The sequence below is a fragment of the Rutidosis leptorrhynchoides genome, chromosome 6 (assembly GCF_046630445.1).
Source record: "Rutidosis leptorrhynchoides isolate AG116_Rl617_1_P2 chromosome 6, CSIRO_AGI_Rlap_v1, whole genome shotgun sequence".
NCBI lineage: Eukaryota > Viridiplantae > Streptophyta > Magnoliopsida > Asterales > Asteraceae > Rutidosis > Rutidosis leptorrhynchoides.
Window position 1 is genome coordinate 167,025,822 of NC_092338.1, and position 17,311 is coordinate 167,043,132.

Below are 17,311 nucleotides of genomic sequence, written 5' to 3' on the forward strand. Positions count from 1 at the left end.
ATTCCGAGGATTTACTTCAGTATTACTCGGTAGCTTTCCTTGTTCTCTCTCACTCATCATGCTATCAAGAGTACCTACGTGTTTTTCTAGATTCAAAATGGAAGCTTGTTGAGTTCTAAATGACTGATCAAACCTCTCATTCGTTTGAGTTTGAGTTGCAATAAATTGTGTTTGAGATTCAACTAGCTTTTGTACCATTTCTTCCAGATTTGACTTTTTCTCTTCGGTTTGTTGTGGTGGTTTATACAAGCCAGGTCTTTGTTGATTGAAAGTGTTGTTTTGAGTTGGTTGGTTATTCGGACCTTGTTGGTTATACGAGCTATTGTTGGGTCCATTTGGATTGTAAAGAATTTGATTTCGATTGAAGTTTGGCCTTGGCGATTGATAATTATTTCCCGGCCTTTGGTTCATGTAGGAAACATTCTCTCGTTGTTCCATCGTTTGCTCAATGTGACAATCTTTCCTTAAGTGTGGTTCACCGCATTGCTCACAACTAATTCGTATTGCGTGAATATCTTTAGTCATCTTTTCCATTTGTCTCTCGAAAGCATCTATTTTTGCGGAAACGGAATCAAAGTCATGGCTAGAATCGGCTCTAGCCGCTTTAGATGATCTAACGATGTCTTTTTCTTGATGCCGCTCATGGGAGTGGGAGGCTGTGTTATCAATAATTTTGTGAGCTTCAGTTGCGGTTTTCTTCATAATGGAACCACCAGCTGCTGTGTCGATGTCTTTTCGTGTAGCAACATCGCATCCTTGGTAGAATATTTACACTATTTGATAAGTGTCTAAACCGTGTTGAGGACATCTTCTCAACAATTTTCCGAATCTTGTCCACGTCTCATATAATGTTTCATTTGACTTTTGCGCGAATGTAACAATTTCTCCTTGAAGTCTCACAACTTTAGATGCCGGAAAGAATCTTTTAAGAAATTTTTCAACTAAGACATCCCATGTGTCAATCGCCCCTTCAGGTAACGATTCTAACCAATCTTTGGCTTCTCCCTTTAAAGTTCAGGGAAACAACATGAGATAGATCTGTTCATCCTCAACTTCTCTGATTTTAAATAGAGTACAGATCCTATTAAATGTTCGAAGATGTTCTTTTGGATCTTCTTTTGGCGCACCACTATATTGGCATTGATTAGTTACCATGTGTAGGATTTGTCCTTTGATTTCATAATCTGGCGCATTAATGTCTGGTCGTATAATGGCATGACCTTGGCCAGTGCGTGTAGCTCTCATTCGGTCTTCCATACTTAGAGGTTCCGTTATTTACATATTTGAAATTGTTGAATCCGAATCACTAGAAGATTCTGATTTAACGGTTTGTGGTTCAGGAGGAATGATTAGTGGTTCAGGATCTTGAAATTGTCCTTGAATATCCTCCGGGTTCTCAATTGTGAAGTCGGGTTCAAAAAATGGATTATCGGAATTTTGAATTGGAGAACTTGTTCGACTAGATGATGATTCTAAAGAAAAATCAACGGTGACAATATTGGCTAGATGTCTTGATCGAGTTACAGGAGGTGAACGTATGAAAGGTGATGAACGTTTTTCTCGGTGCATTCACTGAATATCCTATTATAAATTATATAAGTTATCAAATTAATAGACTTTTTTGCTTTTGCCCACGTTTCGAATAGCCAAAAGATGCAGCAGGGAGCCATGATCCTTTAAATCGGAAAATCCACAACTCAGCCACTAACAAATCCAACTATTACTACGAAGCAGAAAATTTTGAATGTCTATCAATTTAACCGCTTAAAATAATTTTTCGTCGAAATTTAAAGAAAACTTTGAAAATTTTATGTCCTAAAAACTAGAGCGTAGAAATGAAAAAGATAAAGCGCGTCGAAAAACGTCGAAAAATAAAAAGTCGAAAAATAATAAAAAGAAAGTAAAGCGTCGAAATTTAAAAGTCTAAAAACTTAAGACTAAAAAATTGCGCCTAAAGGTATTAAAGCTTAAAGAAATTCTATATCCAAAACGGCAATAACTTAATTAGGTACTAAAATCTTAAAACGGCGTCGCAAAATTCTAAGGCACCTAAATCTTAATCTAAAGAAAAAGCACTTAAATGGTTTTACGGCAAAGCCTAAAAATTTAGAAATATAAAATAACTACGGCAAAATACTATAACTTAAAACTAATTACGAACGATAAATATTACGAAATAAACGATACAAATATAAATTATAACTAAAATGATAAAAATACAAATTTTATAAAAATATTATTTTTATATTATTTATATAAAAGAATGAATATAAATATGTAAATAATAATAATTAAAACTAAAAATACAAATTATATTAAAACTATATAATAATTAAACCCTAAATAATAAATAATAAATAAATTTTACCCTAATTTCGCATTTAATGATGGGGTTGACCTGTTAGAGAACCTCCGCAATTGCGAGGGTTTCTGTGAGTGGTGTTCCGAGATCGCGGAGATATGCAGTTTCAGATTTGGTTGCAGGCTCAAACGCGTTTTTTTTATTACAAAATATATGATAGAATATATGATAGAATACATGATAGAATATATATATATATATATATATATATATATATATATATATATATATATATATATATATATATATATATATATAATAAAAATAAACTTATATTTTTTAAAAAAAAAAATACTTTTTATAGACAAATCTTAGAAATATATATATATATATATATATATATATATATATATATATATATATATATATATATATATATATATATATATATTATTAATAAAAATTAAAAATATAGCGTTTTAGCGTCCCCGGCAGCGGCGCCAAAAACTTGATGTGTGCGAGGTGTAGTACGAAATACTATTATTTTTAATACGAAATATGGTACAATTTACACAAGTTTTATATATTTATTAGATGGGATATACCTAAACCTTGCTACAACACTTATAGGCAGTGTACCTAATCGTAGAGTAGTGTAGTTTTTAGTAAGTCCGGTTCGTTCCACAGGGAGCTAGTGATTACGTACTATATTTTTAAAAAAACTATATTTGTATAATATATATATATATATATATATATATATATATATATATATATATATATATATATATATATATATATATATATATATATATATATATATTAGTAATATAGTAGTATTATTATTATTATAAAAGGGGGGTTTTACCGTTTAACGATCGGTTTGTCGATTTTAAATAAAGTGTAAAGATAAATGACGATAATATAAATGACAGAATTTAAATTGCGATAAAGTAAATTGCAGTAATTAAAATGACAGTAAATAAAGGTACGATGAAATATGAAATAAAAGTATTATGCTTATTTAAACTTCCGTAATCATGATGTTTGACGTTTTGATTTTAATTTATTACCCTAGGTTAATTGTCCTTTGTCCTGGTTAATTTGATACCTATCTAGTTTTTGTCCATAATAGTCCATCGGTCATAACTATAAAATGCTCGCCAAATTAACCTTATTCTCGAAGTCAAATATTCCAATTAATTAGGGATTCAAACTGTAACAAGGTTTTAATACTTTGTTAATAATTACACCAGGTTATCGACTGCGTGTAATCCAAGGTTTTAATACTTTGTTAACAATTACACCAATTATCCTTGTATGTAATCCACCCCTGTTTTAATTTGTCCATGATGGGTGCATGAGGTTAAAGGTTCCCCACCATGATAACCTTTTTTTTCACTCCTAAAATTATTCCATGATACATTAATTTATTCACTTTGTCCATAATGAATAATCAATTACCCAATCCAATTGATTAATTAAATGATTGTAAACGATGTCGTATAAACGTCACTAAATAGGACATTCATAATCATTTTAATAATTATTAGATTAACTAATTTGAAGATAGGTTCGACAGGTTCCAATGAATTGTCATTCAATTAGACAATACCCCCCCCCCAACCCCACCTATTAATAGTCAATAGTCCAATGTTCACAAGTGTCGGTCTTTTGTCCAAACCCTAATTATGGTACAAAATCCAATAACCCCGTCTTAATATTTTAGCCCAACATCACGATTACTTCGGCTCAAATAAGCATAATAATAACTTAGTTACGAGACATTAATTTAAAAAGGAAGAACATAGCTTACAGTGGTATTTAATCGTGTAGCGTTACACGGACAGAGTTCCGACTTACAAAACCTTAAAACATTCTTACAATAGCCTTATTATTATTAACTTAAAATTAAAATTAAAATTAAAATTATAAAATATAAATATAAATTGAGAGAGATAGAAAAAAAAAATGGGTTATGGATTCGGCAGAAGCTTGTGCCTTTTATAGGCAGATTTTTAATTTGGCGGCTCCGCGAGTGCGGAGGTTTTGTGCCTCACAGCTCCGCGAGTGGGGAGCTTCGGATTCCAGCTCACCAATTTTTGGCCATTTGCTTGTCGACATAATTAATAAATATATATATAATATATATATATAATTTATATAATTATATATATATTATATTATATTCTTGTGCATAGTTGACTTGTAATTTTAGCTCCATTGACTCGCGCGTTGATGCTCGGTTCATGTCTCGGTTTCGGATTTTCGAACGCCTTTTCGTACGCTTAGATATCTTGTACTTTGCGTTTCGCGGCTTGTACTTTTGTCATTTTTAGACATTATTCATCAATAAATTGAACCACTTGGATTGTATCTTGTACATTTGAGCTTTTTGGTCATTTGCGTCTTCAAATCGTCATTTTCTTCTTTTGTCTTCGCACTTATTTATTTAAACGAATATTACATAAAAATAGAACAATTGCAACTAAAAGCTTTACATATTGGAAGGATATTGCTATGAAATATATGTTCATTTGGAGCACTATCAGAAGTTTCTTTTGATACAAGTAGTCTTCTATTTGCATCTTTCAAAAGGCGAAGTCTTTACCATCAAACCGCTCGATCTTTAATTTACCGTCTTCCGCTATCGTTCCCAACTCGAACCTTGAGCTCTGATACCAATTGTAAGGATTAAAGGACCCAAACAATAGAGCAATTCCAGAGAATTACCCTTCCACAATCGACAAACGAAAGAACAAAAAATATAAGAATCAAAAAACGCGAGATTTAACGTGGTTATATTTAATCGAATGTCGATTACTTTAATCCACGGACCAACTAGAGAGATTTTATTGATATAACTCGTAGATACAACTGAGGGTTACATTAGGATGCTTATATAGGCCAAAAACACCTTGGAGAACAAGAAAAACATAAATTTGGAAACTTCTCGCCAAACGAAGCCGCGCTGCGCCATTTGAGGCCGTGCCGCGCCTCCAACGCAATTCTCCGGACAGTCGTTTTCCAAATATGATGCTCTGTTTCATGTACTAGGCCGCGTCGTGCCTTCCAAGGCCGCGGCGCGCCTCCCCTGTTCATCCGAATCCTTTTGTTTTGATATCCTTCACATCCAACAAAAGCACCTTTTTTCGAATGCCATGTTGCGTCTTATGTGTGGCTCTTAATTCGCATATGGGTTGATCGTGGGTTGCCTATTTTTCATGCTTGGACGGATGTTTTGGATTGGATCGAGAATGATCATCTTTCTTCGACTTCCAAGGCTCGGATTAACACGATTGTGGTCACGCTATTTTGGGTCCTTTGACGATTTCGGGACGGCATTGTTTTTAACGATTTAGTGTTCCATAGAAATAGTATTGTTGATGTAATTAAATTGTATTCTTTTTGTTGGCTAAAAAATAGAGGTCATGCTGTTTTCAATTGGAACACTTGGCTTCTAATGTCATTCTTTCTCCCTTAGCGCCTTGGTAGGGAGCATTTAATTTAATATATTCACTTTTGCCATAAAAAAGAAAATAGGCCCCAGCTTCTAAGGCAATGGGTACCATTGAGCAATCCGCTACATTTTCAAAAGAATCTATAGTACAAGGGATAACTCGGTGCGTTTAAAAATAGTATCGTAAAATATCGCATATGGAAGTTCTACAACATTTGTGATAAAACTCCCACAAGAACCAAAACAACATGAAAATAAAAACCATAAACATATATACTTACAACGTTAACGCATATTATTCCAAGCTTATAAACATATTTGTGTATTCTAACACTAGCAAAGATACCTCTAACCCCAAGAACACTAATCAAAAGCGGTACTGATATAACTTTTAACAACATTGTTGCAGAGAATCTGTAACACTGTGTGATTAACAGGGCCCACACACCTCGGTGTCTTGAACTGGTTCAACGTGGACCCTAACCCAACATAGTGATCCAAGATCTTTTGGAATGTTCCCCTTTTTAACACTCTGAGCTCCAATGGTCCAATAGCATGGATCTTTCTGGAGCTCACATAACCGGCATCAACAAATGCTGAGTCCAAACAATTACAACACTTTTTAAGTGTCTCCTCGCTCGCTTCTCCACTTACCTCCCAATATATCATGTAATGTCCCGGCTCCGATGAGAGATCAACTTGACTCGTAAAGTCAACCACCTCAAGTTTTTCGTCAGCTAGTAACTTGGCTGCCGCTTCAACGGATAGCTGTAAATCTTTTTCGGTGTTCTTGTCTATGTTGATTGTTGGCATTAGGTTTCTTCTACATACAAATTGGAGTTCTGGGGTCGCGTTATGGAACCCTGCAACCTTAACAACATCGCCAAGCCTATAACGGTACAAACCTGCGTGGGGAAAGTCAAACAGTCAACGATCTCAATGGATGTTGAAGTTAATAAGGTTTCTTGGTGGTACCTCAATGCACTCATGTTGTACATCATGTGGTACCACATCTAGATATCAAACTTGAAGTAGGTAACATTAAATTTAAGACTAGTACCACATTGAGAATGTACACATGAATATGTCCCATTTTTCAACTAATTAAAGGTGGTCCTTAAAATCATAAAATCGGATCTAACCGAACCAAATTCTTATCTTAGAACTAAATCAGTGAAGGGTCAGAACTAATTTAAAAGTTAGTCATGGTTAATCAGTTAATCCTACTCCTAACTATTTTTCACTTATTAGAGTATGTATGTGATTATTGCTTATTATTACATCAGCTAAAGCAAAATACAACAAACTTAACAAGCAACCTCGAAATAAGAAATATAAACAAAAGAACCAAGATTCTTGGTACCTGCGAAATTGGTTACAACAACCTCGTACTCTTCGCCAACCTCGACATCAGTCAAACCGACGGGTCTACGTTCATTGCAGACCGAATGTTCTTGGCTAGCCACACCAATCTCTCTCAATGGTATGAACTCAAAATACCCAATATGGGGAAGAACAGCAAAAGTAGCCATTTCAGGAGGTCGGGTCGGGTTTACATTTGCACCAATCCACCCTTCGGATGACCCATAATCTGCACTCAGCAACGGTATTCCACCAGCATAATGCCTTAGTTTTTTCAAATACGGTTCCATTGATCCAGTCATGATCCCATAAATGTACTTCACATTTGGGAACAACTCTTCAATTAATCCATACCAGTTGCTCAAACGCAAACATTTTTCATGAATCTTATCAGCTAACTCAGGGTTCGGTTTCAAGATTTTTGCCATGGCAGTTCTAATTGTTGGGACAGTGATTCGGGTCGATAAAGATCCCGTTTTTATGTCGGAACATAATTCTTCCCAGACTAACTCAAAAGTCCTAAACGAATGCACAATGCTATGGGCAAACGTAGAAGATATAACCTGAATTTCATTATGAAATATGAGGCCCGAAAGAAGATGACAGTATAAAGATTGTTGAAAATCAGGCCCGAATATGACTTCATCCGGGCTACAACATGGGGTTTGCATGTCTTTCATTGTTTTCTTGAATTGTTCACTGCGGTATACATTTGTAGTTGCAGTGCCTGCTAGTAAACCGCCTTTTGTCTTGAACTGTTTACTTCCATAAATAAAGCTCAAAGCTTTTCCATTTCCAATAGGATATTCCCTACACATACAAAAAATTTAAAAAATCAAATCTTGGGTCCATAAAGTAACTAATAATTTCCAACTTTAATTATTTTTTATTTTTTTTTACTATGATGCTTTAGTCGTTTGTGCTCTACAACGCACAAATTATTGACGAATAGGTTGTACAAGATATCTCCCTATGTACAAATATTACTTTTACATAAAAATTTCTGGTATGCACTATCATCATAACCTTTTTTACCTTTTCAACTTTAAACTATCACACCACATACAAAGTGGATCCACCTCTAACCAAAAGTAGTGATTCATTTAAGGACAAGCCTGATTGCTTTTAAAAATATCAATTACTTATGACCATTCATCACAAGGTCTCCAATATGAGTCATACAACAGCTTTTTCACTAAAAATGCAACGAAAAGACAGTGCAGACTTTCCTAATTTCAGCCTAACTCCAAGATATTTTGGAAAGCTTTTTTTTTTTTTTTTTGAAAGGCAAGGCCTCAAAGTGTAGTCCATGACCTAGATTCGTACCATAATCACGGAGAATGACCCAAGAAAATATCAAACGAAATTAAGGACGAAGTTTATATTAAATCTTTCATCTTACAAACTTACCTGTTTCTAAAAGCGAATGAAGTTCGATAAATCTGCATTGTTGTTTCGGTCAATTCATCATTGAAAGGTACAAACTTTCTTTTCCCCTGGGTAGTCCCAGAACTACAAATGCCACCAAACTAATTATTAAAGATAATACACCAAAAAAGTACGATGTACGAGGTACAAACCATTGTACTCCATAGTACACAATCACAACAAAGTACCTTAATGTAATAGTGGTAATTGGTTTGCTAGTGAGAATAGGATTAGGTGCACCATCAGCAATTTGTTGAATTAAAGGCTCAAGATCTTTGTGTGTAACAAGAGGGACACAACAACTGTAACTTTCAGGGTCAGTTTTACCATTAAGGCCCCACTTTTTAAGATATTCTGCTTCACCATTTTCTTTCAAGATTCTTCTTAGAGTTTCAGTTTGAATCCTCTTAGCATCTTTTGTTAGATACTCAAATTCTTCAATTACTTTTTCAGGATCAAACACTTTGTCCAACTTTTCCAACATTATTGCTTGATCCTATAACAATTTTATATAACAAGAATCAGATTCTTGAAACTTTTTTGACAAAAAGGTCAAAGATTCCATAAAGATTAACCAAACCCAAATCATAAAAAGTAAAATTAGAGCATACCCGCGTAAAAAAGCAGATAAAAGGGGATTTAAAGCAATGAAATTCTAGAAATATAGTGCTTGACTTCTTTTGACAAAAAGTCAACCCCACAAAGCAAAATTTCTAAAACTGAATGATTCAACTTTAGATCATAAATTAAACTGTAAACTCTAACAAACTTTAGGTGAAATACACCAATACCACATATATAGTTATAGTTAAGCTATCTTGCAGGGATATAAGTGTAAGCTATTATATTGAACCCGTGAATCAGTGAATCAATAATCCGTATGCATCTAAAGTATACTAAAGAAAGTTCTAGCAACAAAAATAGATTTAAAAAAGTAGAATCTTCTATAATCATGATAACATGATAATAGATAGTTAATTTAATTAACTAATTAAACTAAACATAAAGATCAAAGCTATATGAAATACCAATTTAATATGAAGATGACGATGATATAATCAAGAAACCCCAAAATACACAGTGTATATATAGATTGATAAACAGAGAGTAGTATTTAATGGTAGAAACTTTGTGGGTCTCTGACAAAAAGGAATAATCGTGATCCCGAAAATAATAGACTTTTTTTTTTTTATGTAAATAGTGAAATAAGACAAAATGATTATGTATTTGTTGCATTTGATTCATTTCTACTTTTACTCTGTACAAATTACAACAGAAAACAAGATGAACGCAATAACAGATTGGGAACTTTTAACCATAAACGTAACTAAAACATAAACCGGTAAATATCACAATTATGTGGGACATACAACATTCATATATAGAAGTTTGAGAATAGAAAAGAGTCAAAAGAGAAGTGTAAATTTGAATTACCTTGTAGGGAGTAATTTCTTCAGGTTTTGTTGGATTGGAAGAAATGAATGGGGAGTGTGCAGTGAAGGGAAGCTTCTTGCAAGTTGGAGCAAATATATAGGCTATTTACTTAGATAGATGCTAAGTAGTGTCTTAGTTCTACAAGTTAACAAACTAAATTAAATTTTTAATTTAAGGTATTGACAATTGATAATTTCACCTTTATTTTTAATAATAAGAACAACAACAACAATAACCAATCTCACATATATGGGGTATGGGAGAGGTTGATCGTAGATAATCATTCCTCTATCCTAGAATACAGAGAAATCATTTCTCCACCCCGAGTGAAATACTCCAAAGAGTATAGAAAGTCCTTTCTCTCTCTATTCGACGGATAAAGAGATTGCTTCCAAGGACCTCCGGCCAGAAAGTAGGAAGGAAAGAAAGAAAAAAGAGTACAACATAAAAAGTAGATAAAAAAAAAGTATAAAAAATAACTATACAAATGAGACGCCATGAAAATGGTGAGATCAAATTTTCATGGTTTTTAAATCATGTCTGAAGTTTAATTTAGGCTCTAAGTGGCGGTAAAGTCGCCAATAAATCGACGCTTGCCGTTGACTCCAAATCAAATTAAATTAACAATTAACAAATTGTAGTCTACAATTTATTAATGTACGTACGTAGTAAAGTAATACTTAATACTCCGTATTAAATGGTGGTATAAATATTGAACACCTTTTTAATTATTTAATAGTGAATAAGGCTCGTGCGATGCACGGATTCGTTACGTGTCAATAGTTACACAATAACATTATGATAATTTTATAATACCAAATCTATACTTAACACATATAAATAATTACGTATGTTTATTTATTATCATAGTATATAAAGATGATTAGATGATATAATGATAAGGAATTAAATTCATAAGAAATGACTATCTATTGGGGAAACTCATAAGTTTACAAATGAAAATGAAAATTATAAATGGTGTTTTCAAAAACTCAAGAAGTGAAATAATCGTAGATAACTTTTACGATCTCAAACGTCAAGAGTTGACGCTTTTGTCATAATTATCAATATTGCATTACATTTGAAAATTTGATAATATAGTTGTTTCTAAAGTGTCATATCTGTTAAGCCTCTCAATATGTACTTTTTACATCTCATTCAACGTTCGTGTTATAAGATATTAAACAATGATGATTAACATAAACAACAAAAATTGATCTAAAAATTGTTAAAACATACATGAAGTTACTTCATAGAAGTTAATAAGTCGACTTAATTTCTAAAGCAACATAATTTTGTCTTCCCTTACTCTTCAAATACTAATTACTAATCTCTCATATATATGTTTAATATCATCAATACCAGTTAAATAACAAATAAAAACTACATAAACATGTGATTCCATTTAATTAGCACATTACTATTTGTAGGTTTTAAAATGACTTGGTCTTCGGTTTGCGATATGAATGTATGTGTTGTATTAACATCTAATGTTTTAATTTATACCAATCACGAATCATGATTACATAAAATTGAAGTCTTACTTAGACCCACACATTATATATTCGATACTTTGACAAATAAAAGAGACTGCAATGAGTAATTAGCTATACATCTTTTATTACACGTGACATTTAAATTGTCTAGAACAACCATGTATACCATATAGAAGCAAACACACTTCAATATTAGTTTAGTATAACTTATGTATATTGCAGCAATATATGACAATCTTATAAGTCAAATTGATGATACACCAATATTACAATTATAAGATAGAATGTTTATTTGAAAATAGAAAACACTATATAATATTGAAAGAAAATATCAATGATTTTCAATCTAAAGGTAACTAAAAAAACAAATGAATATCCATAACCATTGTAACAAAAAATACAGAAAAATTATGAGCTAATATGCACATAAATAAAATGTACATCTATATATGAACTCTAATTAACTATCAAATGATAAAGTATATATGTGTGTATGTGTGAAAAGTCTATACATACACCAATAGTATCTTAAAGAAGTGATAACGTAATGTATCTTCAAAATTAATGCGATTGATGATACTCGACATTAAAATGTCAAACTTCCTAAAAATGATGACGAAAAAGAGTATTTATATAGATGTGATAACATAATATATATTTAACCTTCATGTGATAAATGATACTCGACATTAAAAGATCAAAATACTTAAAAATGATGACAAAAAGAGTATTAATATAAGTCTGTCCTTTATTTCATTTGCATAAATGATGTGAAAATGAAAAAGTAGTATTTATAGACAACAATGACTATCAATTATTAGGTACTTAATATAAGGAAAGTGAAAGGATAAAAACTATTTTTATTAGTTATGATAACAATAAATGTTTAGAGAAAAATTATGTTAATAAAGTTATTATAAATGTTTAGGGAAAATGAAAAGATTAAACTATGCAAAAATCTATGACATAGGTTGGTTTTACTTATTAAAAATATTTATGATCAAATTTATGATAAGGCTTAATAATTTTTTCAAACTAAAAGACTATACGCAACATTTAATTATTAAATTTTGTTCAAATCTATCGTATTCTGATTAATTAATCAACTATTTATATTTTACCTTTTTAAACTACATTAATATTAAAAATTTTATGTAACTTTTGAGGATAATTTTTTCCTCACTTTTACAATAGTTTTGCGAAGGTAAATCATATTTAATATGCTAGAACTCAACTTTTAATAAAACTTAGATTAGATAGATAGAGGCTTTTATAACCTTTTAGAGTAATTTTATAACATTTTTACTATTTTTTATTGTGAGTGTAATCATATTTAATAGTCTACAACTTTTATTTATTATTGTATACTCAACTTTTAAATTTGAATGTTATATAAAAGAAATAGAAGATTATAGTTTTATACTTTTTTTTACTTTAAACTAAAGAATAACTCTTTAAAATTTATAAATAAAGTACATTTATTAAACCTCATTTACTTCCCATGTACTCAATCTTTATATATTATAAGAAAGATAAGATAAGATTTATAACATAAAAATTCACTACAACAACATTTAATCTACGTATATTTGTTAAAAAAGGTGAAATGTAGACTATCATTTCATTACTCATGGATAAGATGGAAGTCATTTTTGAATCTGAGACTCTTGAGTCATTTCTCTCTCTACCTTAGTGTCACGGACTTATCTCGATAAGCTCACCGTGCGGCACTTAGTCTCTACTAAGTCAGCCTAGCTCGAACCTTCTAATGATTCAAGTGACTAAAAGAGAACAAAATAGAGAACAAGTGGGAACTTAAAGAAAGTGCTTATATTGATTATGTAAGCTTTACAAGAGAGAATACTTGAGTTTTTGAGGTGTGGTGTGCCAAATGAGACCACCCCTATTTATACTACTTCTAACACAAAATGGATGGCTAAGATTAATCTAAATCAATGGTTAGGATCTAAGTACTAGAAACTTCAAGTATATACATGGAGATAGATATTTCCATGAACATTCCATACCATTCCATGGAAGAACTCATGGGAAAGTTCTAGGGAGCTTCCATGATGTTCTTGGGCCTTCCATGAAGTTCTTGGGTTAAAACCCTTAATTGGGTCATAATCTTAGTGGGTTGGGCCACAAACTTATTGGGTTGTGACATTAGGGTAAGAAAATAATTACAAATGAATCTTTAATCAACATGAAATAAAATAAGAAAAGATGCGAATAAAAATAATATAGAAGTTATTACGTACTTAAATATGATATATATATATATATATATATATATATATATATATATATATATATATATATATATATATATATATATTAGTTTCTTTTGAAATATCAAGTATAAATAATAAAAAAACAAAATATTCATCATGAAAGAAATATATTATGTGATTTTATTGCATTACAATGCCCTCTATATATACAAGTCGTATGACCTCTATTATAAACAAATATTCCATTATTTTTGAAAGAGATATGTATCATAACTACAGAGATTTGACATTATCTTCTATATAAACTATATATGATAAATATAACGCTATTACTCCCCCGCTGTCGAAACCTTCGATGGAGAAACGCAGAGACTGGATCTAAACTCTTGAAACAATAAACGTGGAAGACCTTTAGTAAAGATGTCGGCGATCTGATATCGAGTTGGGATGTGCACAATGCGAACGTGTCCCTTAGCAACTTTTTCCCGAACAAAGTGAATGTCCATTTCGATATACTTTGTCCGCTGATGATGAACCGGATTCCAAGATAGATAAATGGCACTTAAATTGTCACAAAACACAAGTGTAGCGGTAGTAATCGGAGAATGGAGTTCAAGAAGTAAATTCCGTAGCCAACACTACTCGACAACTACATTTGCAACACCTCTATATTCAGCCTCGACACTAGAACGAGATAAAGTTGTTTGCCGTTTCGAGGACCAAGATATTAGACTCTCACCAAAATAGACACAATAACCCGATGTAGAACGCCTCGTGTCCGAAAAACTACCCCAATCAGCATCCGTATAGGCAACGAGTTTTGTAGACGTGGAACGATTAAGATGTAAACCAAGATGTAAGGTTCCTTGTAGGTACCGAATTATACGTTTGAGTGCATTCATATGTATCTCCTTTGGATCATGCATGTGTAAACATATTTGTTGCACAGCGTATGAAATGTCGGGTCTGGTGAAAGTGAGATATTGTAACGCACCAGCTAAACTATGATATTTAGTGGAATCGACATACGGTTTCCCTTGTTTATGACCTAGCTTACTAGTGGTATCAACTGGGTAGATAAGGGTTTGCAATTTTCATGACCAGTGCGTTGTATAATAGACTTGGCATATGCACTTTGATTAAGAAATAAACCACAAGAAGATCGTGTCACGGATATGCCAAGAGAAGAGTGTAATGGTCATAAATCTTTCATTGCAAATTCAATAGAGAGAAGAGAGAGTAACCGTTGGCGTAGTTTATCATTTGAGGTGGTGAGAACAATGTCGTCAACGTATAAAAATAATTAAGCAGTATCGTTGGCATGATGAAAGATAAAAAGTGAGTGATCGCATTTACTTTGTATAAAACCAATAGTCGTAGCATAGTCGGTAAAACGTTGATACCACGCTCGTGAGGCTTTTTTCAAGCCATAAAGAGAGTGTTTAAGAAGGCACACATGATTCGGGTACTTAGAATCTCGAAAACCAATGGGTTGGTACATGTAAACTGTTTCATTAAGATTACCATGCAAGAAAGCGTTTTTTACATCGAGTTGATGTATTTGCCAATCCTTAGAAACGGAAATGCTAAGAACCATACGAATGGTTATCGGTTTGACAACTGGACTAAATGTCTCGTTACAATCAACACCAAGATGTTGAGATCGACCATCTCCAACTAGACGAGCTTTGTAGCGTTCAAAGGAACCATTAGATTTCATCTTATGCCTGAAAATCCACATAGATCTAATAACCTGCATGTTAGATAAATGTGGAACAAGTTCCCAAGTATTATTATCCATTAGAGCCTTATATTCGTCGGCCATAGCTTGTTTCCAATTGGGATCGGAAAGAGCCTCTTTTGGGCTAGATGGAAAAGGAGATAACTAGGTGGTGGCTGAGAGATTAAAAGGAATTTTAGGTTTGGTGATCCCGGTCATACTACGGGTGATGATAGTTCGAGTAGGTTGAGCAGGAGGAGTATGATGTGAAGTATTAGTCGATGATGATTGTTCAAAGGGAGAAGTTTGTTCATTTGAGGGAGAGTTAAGAGATGTGGGCTAAGAAGAGTCATTCGATGTTGGACTAGAAAGTGAAGTTGTTGGGCTTGCGTGAGTAGATGGGATTGACAGCCCAGATGAGGAGTTTGTGGGCAACGTATTATGTGTAGAGGTTGAAACAGGCGAGGTTAAATGACAGAAATGATTAAAGTGATCATCTAATGAACTGGTGATAGGAGTTTGGTGGCGAGGATTGAGATTGAGCAAAAGGAAAAATTTGTTCATCGAAGAGAACATGACGAGAGACTATTATTTTATGAGTAGTAAGATCGTAACATTTATAATCGCGATGGTTGGTGGGATATCCTAAGAAGACACAAGGTGAGGAGCGAGATTCTAGTTTGTGAATTTTGATGGATGGGAATAATGGATAACAAAGACAATCGAATACGCGCAAGTTGTCATAGGATGGTAGGCGATTGTATACTTTTTGAGCTGGTGAGATGTTGTGAAGAAGTTTAGTTGGTAGAATTTTGAGTAAGTATGTAGCCATTTCGGGTGCATGATGCCAAAAACGATGAGGAACGAAAGAGTGAGATAAGAGAGTGCGGATAATGTTGTTGATGGCACGAATTTTTCGTTCCGCTTTGCCATTTTGTGAGGAGGTGTATGGACAAGAAAAGCAAAAAGACATACCATTTAGTTCACAAAATTTATAAAAGGATGTGTTATTATACTCGGTTCCATTATCACATTGAAGTTGTTTTATTTTGAGACCGAATTGTGTATGTATATAAGAATAAAAACGTTTAAATATTTCGAACACTTGAGACTTGTGGCCTATGGGAAATGTCCATAAAAAATTGGTGAAATTGTCAAAAAAGAGCACATAATATCGATGTCCACTACTATTCACAATGGGAGAAGTCCATAAATCACTATTCACAATATCAAATGGAGCATATGTATTAGAATAAGAAGCATAAAAAGGTAATTTAATATGTTTGCCAAATACACAAGATTGACAAATTTTATTCCTAGAATCCGAATTACAAGTAATCGAATTTTTATTCCTAAGAGATTTAAGAACATCACTACTCGGGTGGCCGAGAAGATGATGCCAAAGATCTTGTGATAAAGCAATAAAAGTAGAAGGTGTGGTGAGTTGTTGCAGCATGGAGGTTTAAAGCGGATAGAGATCCCCGGTGCTGTTACACCATAGAATGGTGGTCCCATTCGGAAAATCCTTCACAGTAAAACCAAAAGGATCAAAAGATATAGAAACATGATTATCAGTGGTTAATCGACGTACAGATATAAGATTTTTTATAAGTTGTGGTGCGTAGAGAACATTAGATAAACGTAGTGATTTATGGTTGGTTGGAATGGAGGATTAGCCGGTCCCATTAATTGGAATACAATGTCCATTACCAACTAAAATATATTTAGGTTGACTCGAATGAAAATAATACAAAAGGTTACCTTGTGAGTTCGTCATGTGCGAAGAAGCACTTGTGTCCATATGATATACCAATTGTTATCCTCGGATGGATTCAAACTCATAGTATACATCGCCGATTCGATGTCCGTTGGAGT

General features: G+C 32.8%; 2 protein-coding genes across 3 annotated transcripts; both read right to left on the reverse strand.

The window, feature by feature from the left end:
- Positions 1-6,010: 6,010 nt before the first annotated feature.
- LOC139851456 (jasmonoyl--L-amino acid synthetase JAR4-like) lies at positions 6,011-10,034 on the reverse strand. Of its 2 annotated transcripts, none has more exons than XM_071840499.1 (5): positions 9,987-10,034; positions 8,741-9,048; positions 8,535-8,636; positions 7,126-7,934; positions 6,011-6,667 (listed from the first exon to the last, which is right to left on the reverse strand). In XM_071840499.1, the coding sequence occupies exons 2-5, from the start codon at positions 9,034-9,036 to the stop codon at positions 6,126-6,128; spliced, it is 1,749 nt and encodes a 582-aa protein (XP_071696600.1). In that variant the 5' UTR covers positions 9,037-9,048; positions 9,987-10,034; the 3' UTR covers positions 6,011-6,125. The 2 variants fall into 2 exon arrangements, with proteins under 2 accessions (XP_071696600.1, XP_071696599.1); XM_071840498.1 differs by lacking the exon at positions 9,987-10,034 and adding an exon at positions 9,581-9,710.
- A 4,320-nt stretch (positions 10,035-14,354) lies between these two features.
- LOC139854233 (secreted RxLR effector protein 161-like) lies at positions 14,355-15,541 on the reverse strand. Its single transcript, XM_071843550.1, has 2 exons — positions 15,241-15,541; positions 14,355-14,785 (listed from the first exon to the last, which is right to left on the reverse strand). Exons 1-2 carry the CDS (start codon positions 15,539-15,541, stop codon positions 14,355-14,357), a joined length of 732 nt encoding a protein of 243 aa, XP_071699651.1.
- Positions 15,542-17,311: the final 1,770 nt, after the last annotated feature.

Coding starts and splice junctions, on each gene's coding strand:
- LOC139854233 (XM_071843550.1), bottom strand. CDS start 15,541: ATGGCCGACGAATATAAGGCTCTAATGGATAATAATACTTGGGAACTT. Junction 14,786..15,240: donor AAAAAACGCTTTCTTGCATG/GTAATCTTAATG, acceptor TTATCTACCCAG/TTGATACCACTAGTAAGCTA.
- LOC139851456 (XM_071840499.1), bottom strand. CDS start 9,036: ATGTTGGAAAAGTTGGACAAAGTGTTTGATCCTGAAAAAGTAATTGAA. Junction 8,637..8,740: donor ATTACCACTATTACATTAAG/GTACTTTGTTGT, acceptor TGGCATTTGTAG/TTCTGGGACTACCCAGGGGA. Junction 6,668..7,125: donor TGTTGTAACCAATTTCGCAG/GTACCAAGAATC, acceptor TTCCCCACGCAG/GTTTGTACCGTTATAGGCTT.